At 38.1% G+C, this 16,205-nt stretch overlaps 2 protein-coding genes across 3 annotated transcripts in view; one reads left to right on the top strand and one right to left on the bottom strand.

The window, feature by feature from the left end:
• The window catches only part of LOC126377320 (S phase cyclin A-associated protein in the endoplasmic reticulum), a 526,515-nt gene that overhangs the window by 498,288 nt on the left and 12,022 nt on the right, over positions 1-16,205 (top strand). The window lies entirely within an intron of this gene.
• The window catches only part of LOC126377330 (otolith matrix protein OMM-64-like), a 33,435-nt gene that overhangs the window by 16,227 nt on the left and 1,003 nt on the right, over positions 1-16,205 (bottom strand). For both annotated transcript variants that reach the window (XM_050025018.1, XM_050025017.1), the window contains exon 2: positions 448-2,406. In XM_050025018.1, the coding sequence (XP_049880975.1) occupies positions 448-2,406 (1,959 nt within the window). The remainder of the gene's footprint in view (positions 1-447; positions 2,407-16,205) is intronic.

Below are 16,205 nucleotides of genomic sequence, written 5' to 3'. Positions count from 1 at the left end.
AGGCATGTGCTAGGATTCGAAGCTGCGATCTCAAAGTGAGAGTCAAATGTTCTTCCAACTACCACGGCTACACTTTATTAAGTGCACAAATACAGAAACATAAATCTCTTAAAACAAAGAAATTAATAGAAATGGTTAACGATTAAATACTTGATTTTGAATGACATAATAAATCAAAAGAAAATTTATTACGGGTAACTTGGACCCAAGATGTGATAATAATTGTAATATCGCGTGTATAACGCACAAATTGTATCAAATAAATCGATAAAAACAAAATATTATATCGATAATGGTTAAAATAATACGGCACAAAAAAGTGGTATTCCTCCTTCTGCGAACCAAATGTCAAATTCCAAAATTGCTTTATATATGAATTGTTAGATCCCCAGTAGGTAAATATAAAACCCAGGAGGATATAAAATTACTAAATTTTAATATACGTACCTGGTTTGATCAGAAGGTAATCGTTCTGAGCTCCTCTGACTGCCAAGTCTGTAACGTTGAGTTCTATGCCACTTCCATCACCTTCCAGAACCCAATCAACAACATTGTTCGTAGGATAAGCACTAGGATAGTTTGGAGATGTTATTTCTACAGCTTCTTCTGCACTTAAAGTCAGATGAATCGCTGCTATGTTCTTTCCAAAATCTTCCCTTTGAGTGTCTAATTCATTTGCTATGCCTTTAGCAAAATCAGCCATCATTTCATCATATTTTTCTGGAGTAATAGTGACTGCGGTGGTAGTTTCTGGGCTTGATGTGTCAGCCACGATTTGAGGAGAGGTTGGAGGCTGTTCAATCTTTGCGTCATTAACGATTTCCTCACTCTTCTTCTCCGGTGCATCGGCAATAAAAGCATCATTTTCCAAAGAAATTTCTTTCTCGTCGTTCGGTAAATTCACAAGGGCATCATCAAAAGGAAAGAGAGGCTCATCTACTTCAACATTTTCTTCACTTTCTGCTTTTGATTTGTCAGCAAATATATCATCTAGGTTAGTATCGACGTCGTCGGCGTTGTCGTAGTAGTTGTCATAATCATCCCTTTGTGACAGTACAATGTCTTCTCTAAAAGGTTTTCCGAATTTTTCTTCATATTCTAATACATCAGTATCTTCTTCAGAGTCATCTTGTAGCTTATCCCAAGTTTCGAATAGTTTGGCTAAGTCAGCATGGAGATCTGCATAAACTTTATCCACCGTGTCTTCATCCTCTGCAACCTGGTCACCTTCTGGTAATGCTTTGTTATTATTCTCAAGAGGGACATCCATGTCATCATCAGCATTGTCCTCAAGCATTTCATCGTCATGATCCTCAATTATTTCATCGTCAATTTTGTCAGCAACAACATCGTCCTTTTTACTAGCAAGAACATCGACATTTAAAATGTTATCCTCTTCTTCTGAAATGTCTTTAAGTTCGTCGTCTTTGTCATCCAATTCGACCATATCATCAGATATTTCAGGTACCGGTGGTTCCTCAGCAACAACATCTTCATTTTGACCAGCAAGAACATTAACATTTAAAATGTTATCCTCCTCTTCTGAAATGTCTTTAAGTTCGTCATCATTGTCATCCAGCTCAACCATATCGTCAGCTAAATTGGGTAGAGGTGGTTCCTCAGCAACAACATTTTCTTCCGGTACATCTTCATTTTCGTCATTATTTTTATCTTCATCTAAAAAGTTATCAATGTCTTTGATTTGTTTTTCTTTGATTGTGTCGTCGAATGAGTCATCCGCGAGGTCAGGCTGTACTGCATCGAGTATTGTTTCCTCAAGTTTAGGTTCACTTTCCACCTGTGTCTCCTCGTCGGCGTTCTGAGGTTGATTTTCTTCCATATCTTCTTCGAATGGACTGTCTTCTTCTTCTAGCAATTTTTTAGCATCATCAACAATTTGGTCCTCGTCTAAAGCTATGGCTCCTGGTAAAATAGGGAACGCGTCTTCATCCATATATTCAGGATCTATATTTCTATCATTGTCATTTGGAAGAGCAGCTTCAATCTCTTCTTGAGCTGCTTCATCTTTGACATCTGACCTATTGTCTTCAAACTGATAGTCATCGGGATCAACTACATCGGCTTCAGGCTGCTTTAGTTCTTTTCTAAACTGTTCGATTTCTTCTTGAACGGCTTGGTCATTTTCTCTAGTATCAAGGACATCATCGTCTTTCGTGTCATCATTTGCGTTACTAGCGTCAGCAACATTATCTAATGGGACGTCATCGCCTTTAACATCAGGATCTATTGCATCAGCAGTGTCTGCAGGTTCTTTAAAGCCGTCGATTTCTTCATCTACAGGAACCACATCATCATCTTGTTTATTTATGGCGTCAGCAACACCGAGATCATCATCTAAAGCTTCTTTCGACCAGAATTCTTCGTAGTTGTCCCAGTAGTCTTGTGCTGAAACATAAATAGTTTTTATCAAATAAAATGCCATAAATATCAATAATGTCCTGCCAGTAACTATTAGTAATGTCCGAAAGAAAAATTAGAACGTCCTCTTGATTTTCTAATCTTCCTATACTTAGATTTGGCCGCCCAAATTGTACTGTTTTCATGTGTTATGTCTGATTGTTGAAATTTTAGTTCTGTGCAATAAAGTATATTTGATTTGATTTGATTTGATTTTGATTTGATTTAGATGCTTTTTTTTCGTAAATGTTACATTAACATTTTGATATTTTGCTGCGCCGAAATGTAAATAAATCGAACAATTATTCTACTGTTTGCTTCTGTTTGTTGATTTAATTGATGATTGTTAATATTTTTTTTATTATTTTTTAAATTAATTTTGGGTTCTATGAAAATCATTTAAAAAACACACTAACATTTTTATGAATTTTTGAGAGGAAATTCCACTTGTTATCAACTCAGAATCATGGTCTGAATCACCCCCTCAGTATTCGGTACGATGTTACTCAGCGCTTATCGCTATCGACCCGCTAGGGTCGATTAATTCTTTCAAATATTCTTCCTCTCAGACGACGCCCTGAGCCGAGGTTCGCGCCCAACTGGGCACCCTCAGGCCTGTTGTCTTAAACGTTGTACCGGGTGAGAGCCTTCAGCGCTCCCCATTTGTCCGGCCAAGTAGTTAATGCCATCTGCGGCAAATCTACAATAAGTCACGTCAAAAAAAAAAAAAGAAAAGGTACGATGTTACTAACACTCTGTATACGAGTAAGTACGTCTAAACTATACTATTGATTCTTCGTTAGGCAGTTTAGTATTATAGAATAATAATGGTATTAAGATTAAATATAGTACGGAACGAACGTATTTAGTACGTCTTCAAGGCCACATCGTAGAACAACGTGCTATACTTAATGAAGATATTGGCCCCGATTCCTGCAGACATCTCTTAATTTTACTTTAAGTTATACCTGTCATTTTCTTATCCGCCGAAAAGGAAAGGGACGGATGATTGACAGCTCTTAATTTTAGGAAGAATGAGTAAATAAATGAATAACCCGGGCGAATTTTTAGACGGTTGTTTTAGATTTGTGCTTAAAATTGACGTGTGTTCCATAAATTTTATGCTTGTCGATTACCCGTCCCTTTCCTTTTCGGCGGATAAGAAAATGACAGATATAACCTAAAATAAAATTAGATGGTATTTACAGGAATTAGCACCATTGTCACCGTGACATTGTATGCGCACGGTCAACTGTTTGCTTTATGTTAAGTAACGCTGAAACTACAAACATCTAACTCATACGTAGTTATATATCTGTGGAGACAGAAGAATACCTATAGCTCTGCAATTTGGCGACTTATATAATATAAGGTACCTTTATGTAACATGAATATAAATAAACAAAAGAAAATCGAGTTAGGCAGCAACTCGCCCATTCAATATTTGGCCCGCGGGCGAGTTGACACTTTTTATATGTTTTGAAGTCCTCTCTCACTTTACTCTAAACGAAGAATGAGGAGTTATCATAATCCTAAAAAGGTGTATTGTTTTTTAAAATGTAATATTTTATGTGAGAAAGATTCTGAATTCTTGTCATACTTCTTCCTATCTAATTATGTTCATAAATACTCCTACATTTAGAGTATTGGACCTGCCCGTTCTCTAAAATATCCAGAACTTATATGTATAAGTTCTAACAGGCCTATGCCTCTTAACACTCTACTAGACAGTCTCATCATATTTTTTACCCGACTAACGCGATTAGAAAGTTATGTGTTTTACAAGTACTATTAAATGAGCCATGTCAGGGGCCTTTGGCGGCTCAATAGTAACCCTGACACCAGGGTTGATGAGGTGCTCCACCTCACAACCCACACGATAGAAGAAGAGTACTATTAAAAACTATAAACTCTGGTTTAATATAAAATGTTTTTTTTTCAAAAGTGATACACAACAGTGTATCAAATTTATGAATTGCTGTGGTGCAGTCGGGTTTGACTTTTTATTTTTCAACTTTTTTTTAATCGTCACCTGAAAAGTAGTTACGTGTTATCAAAGTTAAGTGGTTTTGTGATTACTAGGTACTTACCTGATTATATTATTAGATAACTTTTTACCTAAAAGTAAAGGATAGACTAAATATTTGTTATGTCTGGGAGTGTCATTACGTCGTTGACGTCGTGAATTCACGCGTCTAAAATTTTTGACGAAACTGATTGGCACGTTTTGCGATTGTTAATAAGACACAAATTACTTTAGCAAAAAAATGCAGATACGTTAGTTTGCAAAGTCAGCCACGTAATGCTAGTTTGAAATGAAACTACGTAGGTACTTAGGTACGTACATAAACTTACGCCCCCAACGCCTACATTCCTTTCCTTTACAGCGGGTAAGAAAATGACAGGTATAACTTGAAATAAAATCACTACAGAAAGGATTACTAATGAGGAAGAGAAGCTACTAAGAGTACCTAAGGGAAAGGAGACAAATATTGAGAGTTATTGACGACAGAGGAGTTAAAAACACCATAGAAAGGAAATTAGAAGGAAAGGAAAAGACCAAGAAGAGATTACATGGAACAGATTAAAGAGAATTCGAAAGAATAGACATAGAAGATAGACAAACATGGAGAATGCTACACCGACAAGAGCGTGCCTCTTAAATTATTGATGGAGCTGAAATAAACACCAATTAATACTAAATATATAATTTAACAATGTCTTGTAAAACTGTTTAAACAGTTTGTCCGCAAGAATAAGTCTCTAATATATGCCTGGGCACAGGCCTCCCGTCAATCAACTGAAGGGGGTATGGAGCGTACTCCACGACACGACACGACGCGCTTACAAACCAAAGATGATGACGACTACGTGGCAACGACACGACGTCGCGACATTGGACGACGACTTGTGTGCAGTCCAAGATGTTTGATTTAGTGTGAAGTTTATATTCTTCCTCTCAGACGACGCCCTGAGCCGAGGTTCGCGCCCAACTAGGCACCCTCAGGCCTGTTGTCTTAAACGTTGTACCGGGTGAGAGCCTTCAGCGCTCTCCATTTGTCCGGCCAAGTAGTTAATGCCATCTGAGGCAAATCTACGATACGTCACGTAAAAAAAAGTTTGCATCGAGAGATGTTCTCATGCAAACTATTTAATGATGTTGAAATAATCATGTACGTACATTAACAATAATGTAGCGATAGTTGATAATGGTTCCTTTTGACGTTTCTCTAATAATATATTATCAGTATATTTATCATAATGATAACGATTTCTACTAACATGATAGCATTATATCTAATACTCAGACAATTTTCTTTGTTTAAGATACATATATTATAATATTTATTACAAATTATTTTGCAAAACTTGGAAATCGATAGGCGAACAACGCATTTAAAAAGAACAACGTACTTAGCTACAAAGAGTGTGATCGTACCGAAAACTTTGAGGTATGATTCAGACCATGATTCTGAATTAATATCAAGTGAAATTTTCCGTTGCAAAAGTGTGGAATTGAAATAAATAGTTCAAAAAGTCATTTATGAATTTTCCGACAGGAAATTCCACTTGTAATCAACTTAGAATCATGGTCTGAATCATACCCCTCAGTATTCGTTACGATGTCACTAACACCCATACCTACCGTAGGTAGGTACTTGTATGGGGGTTATAGTGGGGCCGAAGCCAACACGTAGATGCCCCTTAAGACAATTTAATCTAAATGTGGTGTGACACCAACCGGCGATTATCCCTAGCGCCTGCTCGACCAATGTTAATAACATTATACAATGAGCAGGCGGTGACTCGCCGCTCACTGGATGGGCCACCTATCTAGCCGACCCGACTGGATGGCATGACAGCAACATGGTTGTGAGCAGCTCATATTAAAATTATTATTATGTGATGGTAGATATATAGGTTAGAGCGTTGGGTTACCACACGATCTGGAGGTCCGGGTTCTATTTCCGATGAGGACATTGTCGAAATCACTTTGTGAGACTGTCCTTTGTTTGGTAACGACATTGCAGTTGAATCACCTGATTGTCCGAAAGAAGTAAAATGAAGATAGATGAAAAAAAAATAGAAGAAAAAAGTAAGATGATTCCGTGCTTCGGAAGGCACACTACGCCGTTGGTCCCGGGCTACTGCCCAAACACCTCCACCAACCCGCAGTGGAGCAGCGTGGTGGAGTATGCTCCATACCCCCTTCAGTTGATTGAGGGGAGGCCTATGCCCAGCAGTGGGACGTGTATAGGCTGGTTATGTTATGATGAGTTTTCAGAAATTATTCAAGGAAACGTCTACGTGACTGTAATATTATTTTATTATTAATTATAATAAACGATATTTACCTATAATTAATAATAAGTCATTTAAGTATTGTTTAAATCGGATTTTCCATTGTGAGAAAAGTTTGAGGGAAAAATTTTAGGTTAGGTTGTATTGTATGACGAGTTTGATGAAAGTTTAAGGGTAGTATTAATAAACTAATCTTAGCTGAGACTGCCCTCAAGATCATGCTCAAGTTCCCAGTTTTTATATAAGAACTGTCACATTGACATGATCTTCAGAGCAGTCTCGAAGCTGAGATTCATCACCTTATGATCATTTCGACAAACATCCGTCTTGATTATTATTTTTTATCGTACATTAATTGTTTTAGTGGAAATTTTATATATTATGATGTTGTTATCTATTTTTTTTTTGTATGTGGCGCCCTTTTATAATAAACTATTTCTATTCTAGATTATTAATACCACCTTTTTTTTCTTTTTTTTTGACGTGACTTATTGTAGATTTGCTGCAGATGGCATCAACTACTTGGCCGGACAAATGGGGAGCGTTGAAGGCTCTCACCCGTTAATTAATACCACCGTTAGAAGTAAAAGTGTACCAGGATCGTAACAAGTGGGATTCGGTGGGCTCTGCCTACCCCAATAGTAAATAGGCGTGATATTATGTACATATGACCACAGGGGCCGTTTAGTTAAATGTTTATAAATACTAAATTTATTATGTACTTATATACCTAGATGCTTTAAGGAAATGTACCAGTGGACGACTTCCGGGTGATATGATAATAATTTGTATTATTTAATCTGTATGTAGGTATTGTTTACTATTAATTTACTTGCAGTCGAATTATTTAATTCTCACTAATACGACGATCAAACTAGTGAGGACAAAGGCATTTATGTTAACACATGGAGCGCACACACGGGTCCGAAGGACGTAATATACGATCCCGAAGACACCAAATACTTCAGAACCCCGATACCGACCCCGCTGGCGTGGTCGACGATTTCCCTCATAGGGTCGATAAAATACCCAAAATCATACTTAAACCCCGCTTATTTCGAAAAAGTCGTCATATAACAAATATCATCATCATCAGCCCATTAACGTCCCCACTGCTGGGGCACGGGCCTTCCCTATGGATGGATAGGGAGAACGGGCCTTAAACCATCACGCGGGGCCAGTGCGGATTGATGGTTATTAACGACTGCTAATGCAGCCGGGACCAACGGCTTAACGTGCCTTCCGAAGCACGGAGGAGCTCGAGATGAAAACTTTTTTTTGCGGTCATCCATCCTATGACCGGCCATTGCGAAAGTTGCTTTACTTCAACAATCGTAGACCGAGCGCGTTTACCGCTGCGCCACCGAGCTCCTCAACAATAATTATATCGCCTTGCTACGCTTCGAATGAAATTTTTACTGGCAATAAATTTATTTTATTCTTATTCTTAGATATGTATGTAATCTGTTGGTAGAGGGGGACATTTTGACTTATTTATTATTGTTTTTAAATAGAAAATTTTCCGATACGAGCGAAGTTAGTAGTAAGTATATGATGACGTAAAGGGAAATCACTTGAACCATGTGACAATGTTAGATCACTGATCAATGGTCAAGAAAACTGATAACCTTATCAACGGTAACGTTCGTGACATACATAAATACATAAACTCACGCCCGTAATCCGTAATGGGGTGGGCAGAGCCACAAATAATCGAAGACAACGTGCAGTCACTGTTCATACGATGTCGTAAGCTGGATATGATGAACCTTATGGTGATAAGGGATCAGCCTATCGCCCATAACATTAGTCCATCATGTTAGAGGACACACCCTCTGTCGGTTTTTACGACATGCCCGGGAAGACAAGCACCTGAACGTTTTCTATGTTTTTTATTTGCTCCCAGAACAGCATAGAAGCAAAGGAAACATTCGTGACACGTGTCTCTATCTCTATAGACAAATGAGGAGCACTGAGAACTCTCACCCGGTACAAAATTTAAGACAAGACAGGCCTGAGGGTACTCGATAGCTTATTCAAGCCTTAGTCAACAGTATTTAAATCACAGGATACAGTCAATTGGGTCGTGTTCTAGGTTCAAGATAAATTAAGAAATTCTTCTTCTTATCTTATCTAGCCTAAAGTGTCCCACTGCTGGGCAAAGGCCTCCCTCCATTTCGTCCAGGACTCTCTCTCCAGTGCTTCCTCCGGCCAGCCTTCCAGGAAAGCATCCAAGTCGTCGCGCCATCTCCGCCTCGGTCTGCCGCGCCTGCGTCTGTCTCTATTCGGAGACCATTCTGTGGTGATCTTAGCCCACAGGTCGTTAGGCATCCGACAGACGTGACCTGCCCGATCCCACTTCAACTTGGCGCCTGCGTGTACCACATCCGCAATTTGAGTCTTAGAATGCAGCACGGTGGCGGCAAGAAATTCTGATTACTAAATAAATACAGATCTAAAACTAACGAAAAACATTTTCTTTTTTCTATTTAACTTCTTTATTAATTTTAATCAAGAAAAACGTTAATAAGTTCGACATTTTATCACGTTTTTCTATGACGTCACAGTGTGCTTTTTCATAAAAATTCCATAGTAATTTCGTGTTCTGATGGTTAGTAATCAAGCCTGTTGTCTTAAACGTTGTACCGGGTGCCTTCAGCGCTCCCCATTTGTCCGGCCAAGTAGTTAATGCCATCTGCGGCAAATCTACAATAAGTCACGTCAAAAAAAAAAGATGGACTAGTCTATTTTTTTTATTCAGGGTTGTCACTTTCTATATCCAATTTTTACTCCCAATATATCTCATATTATAATGAAACAGGACCCTTATATGCTGCGCTTTGTCAACCACCGACGCAACCAAAAGGGTGGTGTTATCTTCTTCTATCGTGTGGGTTGTGAGGTGAAGTATTAACCTCATCAACCCTCGTGTCAGGGTTAGGTACTATTGAGCCGCCAAAGGCCCCTGACATGGCTCATGTAACGATTTATTATAAAGGTTATTATAAAGTTAGTGATTATTTAGAAGATATGAATGCATGGGATTAACTGTCTGAGAACTGATATTAGGCAGCTAAATTACTCAATTGTATATCAATATTTTATGTTTATTTTTATTTTTTTAAAGAACGTCTAGGGCCCTGTGCCGAGGTTTTTCTTGCAGCTTCTTTTCCCCGGCTATACAGGTTGTGAGAAGCTGCAGTAATTTTAGGCGGATGAGACGTTCGTTATGTAAAAATCGACGATTCAAAGTGTAACTATGTTACCTACTGAATAAAAATATTTTTGAATTTGAATTTAACGACTACTTACTTACATCAGTAAATAGTACCCGGGATCTGCGGCTTAACGTGCCTTCCGAAGCACGGATTATCTTACTTTCGGACAATCAGGTGATTAGCCTGTAAAGTCCTAACCAAACTAGGGACCACAAAGTAATTTTTGTGATATGTCCCCACAGGGAATCGAACCCGGGGCCTCCGGACCGTGAGCCCAACGCTCAACTATTGGACCACGGTGGTGGTGGTGCTATAAGTTTGATTCCTTTGTGTGTGTTTGTATTACATACATACAGAGTACAGTCATGAGCAATATCATGTACTCACTTTAGAACCCTGTCGCACTATCATATTTGACATTCAATGAGACTTACGGTGTAATTTGTCAAGACAGTTATTGTGACATGGTTTCAAAGTGTATACATATTAGTACTCGTGACCGTACGTGACATAGGCACGCACAAATGGTGTTACATTACAAAGTAACATTACACTTTGATAAGACATTTCTTTAGTATCATAATGATTTCTAAATCACCTTTAAATAGGGCATATTGACATAAACAAGCAAATTTGATGCTTTTATTTTTATTAGTCTTGTGACGTAACGAGTAGACTTCAGCGCACCCCTGATGCCGGGCAGCAGCGGTATCAGTACTGGTTGGAGGCCGAGCAAATGGATTCTGGTAGGGCTCTAGCTAGAACATCACCGATTGAGGAATTGGTCGGTGTACTACGGAACGGAAGGCGATTGGGGCAACCACCGTTCTACACGCCCTATCCACAGATCATATATAATACCCCTATCTATGGAGTAATGAAGGCGATTACTCCACCGACAAGAGCGCAGCTCTTAAATAAAGAGAGAGAGAGAGATTTGAATTACCACAGTATTATAAAAATTATGCATTTAGTTGCTCATAACGTTAAACGTTTTGTGTTCATTGATATGGCCAAACTATATCATGATGTGGCCAACGAATGATATTCTATTTCATGAAAAACTACTACTACTTTAGCTTTACTTTTAGGTATTATTTATTTTTTGTTGCACCATCCCGCACCCAAGTTGTTTGTAAATGTTTGTTTCCTTTTGGTGGTTGCCTGGAAAAAATTGCTCTAGAGCAATAGGGCCACCCAAATTATACTGTATTCATGTGTTATGTCTGATTGTTGAAATTTAGTTCTTGCAATAAAGTATATTTGATTTGATTTTCATTTGAAATATAACAGACATTGTTTAGAAACAACACAAGTGTTCATATTTTAACATAACAATAATAATTATGTGTATTATTATTATGTAGTTTATGTAGTCGAAAGTTTATTTATTTTTATACGTAGGTACATGTATTCCCATGCTGCACTATCCCGCTGTACTACATAATATTCAATGTCTCCTATACTTAAAGGTTGCCTGGAAGAGATTGCTACTTAGCAATAAGGCCGCCTATTGTACTCATTATATTATTTCTCTTTTGTTTTGTATTTGGTTTTTTTCCTGTTTGTTGCGATACAGTATTTGTTATGTTATGTTATATCGGGAGATAACAACGTCGACTGCCAAATTATGACACATACAATTGATGTATGACGAATTATTATCATCATACATACATAATACATGGGTCCATACTACTTGCAACACAAAACGTCAACAATATAATTTATAATTTATAGATATATTATAATTTATATTTATAAAAACTAAAAATAACCGAAAACGAGAAATAGGATTACGAAAGAGGTATATAAAGCAAAAGTTGATGGTAGGGCTGGCAGAGGAAGACCTAGAAGGACGCACATTGACCAAATTGGAAATCTCTTTGAAAAAGTTTAGTACGGTCTACTCTGAACCGGCGTGCGTGAATGAAACGATTGATTAATGTAAAGGAAGCTAGAGAAGTGTGTCAGGATCGAAGCAAATGGAATTCCATAGTCTCTGTTTATCCCGGTGGGAAATAGGCGTGAGTTTATGTATGTATGTAAAAGTAACTGCGACTCTAGGTATATTGAAGCTACAGAAAATAGGAAAAATATAAACTATTCGTAGAATGCATTATTCTCTCTTCTTCTATCGTGTGGGTTGTGAGGTGGATTACCAACCCCATCAACCTTGGTGTCACGGTTACTACTGAGCCGCCAAAGGCCCCTGACATGACTCATGTAACGACTACGTATATACCCCAGTAAGTAGTAACCGGGACAAACGGCATAACGTGCCTTCCGAAGCACTATACTACTAACTACTACTACTTGGGTATACTGGTAAAATAAAATAGGAAAAATAGATATTCTCAGAATTAATTCTTCTTTCTTCTATCGTGTGAGTAGTTAGGATGGCCAACCTCAGCAACCCTGGTGTCAGGGTTATGGTCGCTTTTTTAGATAAATTGTTTCAAAGTGGCCTTTTTAACCAAGGAGGTTAAGTCGAGAGGCTGGTATTCCACCTCACAACCCACACGATAAGAAGAAGAAAAACCCCACGATTTCTTGTAGCGGGCTTGACTTTATGTTGTTTCTTATAGATAGTATTTACGTTCTTATAGACATTTCTGGAGCTCGGTGGCGCAGCGGTAAACGCGCTCGGTCTGCGATTGTTGAAGTTAAGCAACTTTCGCAAAGGCCGGTCATAGGATGGTTGACCACAAAAAAAATCATCTCGAGCTCCTCCGTGCTTCGGAAGGCACGTTAATCTGTTGGTCCCGGCTGTATTAGCAGTCGTTAATAACCACCAATCCGCAGTGGGCCCGCGTGGTGGTTTCAGGCCCAATCTTCCTATCCATCCATAGGGAAGGCCCGTGCCCCAGCAGTGGGGACGTTTATGGGCTGATGATGATGATGATGATGAGAAATTTCTACCAAACAACCCATAAAATATAACGACATTACACTAGAATTTGAACAATTCTAATTTTGTTTTTACGAGTCATGAGTTCGACAGGATCTAATAATAAGTATTGTAGTCATACTGCAAATATTAGTGTATACGAAGCATGGTATGCAATAACATCACGCTAGTAGTCGTAAGAGGGTAGTCAGACCCACGGTTTGCTAAAAAATCTCACAGCAAAAGCAATAATACTACCCTAAGTTTTTTTTTTTAAATTTATTTTTCCATGTCCATCAATTATTAGAATTATCGAGTGTCAGTATTTGAATTTGGAACTAAGTAAGTACTTTGTTGTTGTTATATTTTGATTCCCGCGTAAACAAAATATAAATAAAGAACCTTACTTAATTCTGAATTCAAATTCTGATACATAATAAATCTATTAATGGATGAAATGAAATTTGCATTTGTTGGATTCGGAAATACGATGCTTCTTCTTCTATCGTGTGGGTTGTGAGGTGAATTACCAACCTCATCAACCCTGGTGTCACGGTTACTACTGAGCCGCCAAAGGCCCCTGACATGACTCATGTAACGACTACGTACTAACATCAGTAAGTAGTAACCGGGACTAACGGCTTAACGCGCCTTCCGAAGCACGGTCTTACTTTCAGACAATCAGGTGATCAGCCTGTAATATCCTAACCAATCTAAGGATCACAGAGTGATTTTTGTGATATGTCCCTACCGGGATTCGAAACCGGGGGCTCCGGATCGTGAGCCCAACGCTCAACCAATGGACCACGGCGGCCGTTAAACGTAAAAAAATATGAAGCTTAGGGATATTCAGAAAATGGAAGCAATGTAGTCAAAATATCTCCGAAGGTTGTCTGGAAGAGATCGCTCTTAGCAATAAGGCCGCCTTTGCCCACCTTAGAATAAGTTTATCCTGTAAATGTTTTGTGAATTTGTGTGCAATAAAGTGTTTTATTATTATTATTATATCTGTCTATATACGAAAACTCGACAATGGTGCTAATTCCTGTAGAGACCATCTAATTTTATTTTAAGTTATATCTGTCTTTTTCTTATCCACCGAAAAGGAAAGGGACGGGTAATCGACAAGCATAAAATTTATGGAGCACACGTCAATTTTAAGCGCAAAAAAAATTGGCTAATAACCCGACAAAATTAAGTTAACAGTTAGTACACGTCAAACGGTTTGCATACCAGCGAGATACCTTTTTGATTCGCCCGGGTTATTCATAAATATACTCATTATTCCTAAAATTAAGAGCTGCCAATCATCCGTCCCTTTCCTTTCCGGTGGATAAGAAAATGACAGGTATAACTTCAAGTAAAATTAGGAGGTGTCTGCAGGAATCGGGGCCTATAAATAACTACAATAACAAGTCTTTATGTGACTTAGACAGAACAATGGAACACGATTTAGTATGAAGTTGTAACATAACAATTGTTGACAATAAACAAGCAAACTTTACAACTATTTAACAAGATATTTTATCGCCTTAAGAGAAAATTTGAAACTTGGAAATGTTAAAATATGTGAACGCTTTCCTCTTTTCAGTAACAATAATAATAACAGTAATAATAATTAGCTTCTATGCAAGAACGGTAATGTATAAATCATTTAGAACGCGTAGGTATACCTATCTTCCTGTGCATGTCGTAGAAACCGACAGAAAGTTTCTGTCCTTTCTAATATCATCATCATCATCTCCCTAGAATTATCCTGTTTTTCATAGGGTCAGCTTACCTAACCTGAAAATTTGACAGGTCCGGTTTTTTACAGAAGCGACTGCCTGTCTGACCTTCCAATCCGCATAGGGAAAACCAGCCCAATGCAGATTAGGTTACCTATATCTTCGAAAATGCATTGATTGATTGTGTCTTTTGTCTAAGGTGATGGATAATAAATATCTCATCATGAGGCTCATCATATCCATCTCAGGACTTGGTATCAGCAGTGGCTGCAAGTAGTCTTTGATTACTAGTGGCTCTGCCTACCCCATTAGGAATTAAGCGTGTAGTTTATGTATGAATTGTGTACTTTCTAACATGTTGGAATGGACAACTTATTAATAATTATAACCGTCACCTCACTTCTCAATTCACGATGAGATTTGTAATTAGCGTTCTGTAAACTCAAATTATACTATGCTCTGTCAACCCCGTTAGGGAGTATGGCCGTGAGTTTATGTATGTAGCTGTAGATAATGCTTTATTTTTAATTTTTTGCAAGGCCTTGGCCTAATAGTGAGACGTAAATAGATTGTTTATCCCATAATAATATCAGACTTCGAAAAGCATTTGCAATGTGCGTACATGTACTAATTTTGAAATCTGGATACATTCTGTATACTACAGACTAAGGGGTGTACGAACATTAAACAATTTATCATTAAAGGATCTGGAGGTCCGGGTTCGATTCCCGATGAGGACATTGTCGAAATCACTTTGTGAGACTGTCCTTTGTTTGGCTTGAATCACCTGATTGTCTGAATAAGTAAGATGATTCCGTGCTTCGGAGGGAACGTTAAGCCGGACGGACAATTACACTTGATATCAACTCAGAACCGTGGTCTGAATCATCCCTCAAGGTTTTCGTTACGGTGGCACTAACACCCTGTAGATTTCATTGTCATAGACAGGCTTCCCCTTAATCGGAAGGGGCATATTGAGCATACTTTGCCACGTTGCTCCACTGCGGGTTGGTGGAGATGTTTTGGCTAACCAGTAAATTTGTATGTGTATGTTTTATAGCAACTTACAAAGCACAGTAGTGGGACGTTTATATGCCATTCCTAAATAATATTCTTTATAGCTACACTTTCAACTCGGATGGACAGCTATTCTGCCTCCAATGTGACCGGGTGTTGAAAACAAAGTTTGGCTTTGCCAGTCACATTTGAGCGCACGAGAGAAGAGATTGAGGTCTCCGTTGTTGGATATGTAAATAACATAACATAACAAATACTTTATTGCACAAACAGGAAAAAACAAAATACAAAACAAAAGAGAAATAGAATTAGTACAATAGGCGGCCTTATTGCTAAGTAGCAATCTCTTCCCAATAATTAAATAATAAGTATAAAAAAAGAGTGCCCATAATCCTTAGGCTAGGGCCCTGTGTCGAGGTTTTTCTTGCAGCTACTTTTTCTCGGCAGGCATATATGAGACGTTTGACAAAAAAATTCGATGCAAAGTGTAATTACCTTCTTACTTATGTTATAAAAATATAAAAATGAATCGCAAAATGTGTTGGTAAGCGCATAAATCGACAACGCCTGGACCAATTTTGCCAATTCTTTTTTTAAAATGCTTGTTGAAATCCAATGATTGTTTTTACAGCG

This window comes from Pectinophora gossypiella, chromosome 23 (genome assembly GCF_024362695.1).
Source record: "Pectinophora gossypiella chromosome 23, ilPecGoss1.1, whole genome shotgun sequence".
In the NCBI taxonomy this organism is placed as follows: Eukaryota; Metazoa; Arthropoda; class Insecta; order Lepidoptera; family Gelechiidae; genus Pectinophora; species Pectinophora gossypiella.
This window is presented reverse-complemented; position numbering and strand designations above follow the sequence as displayed.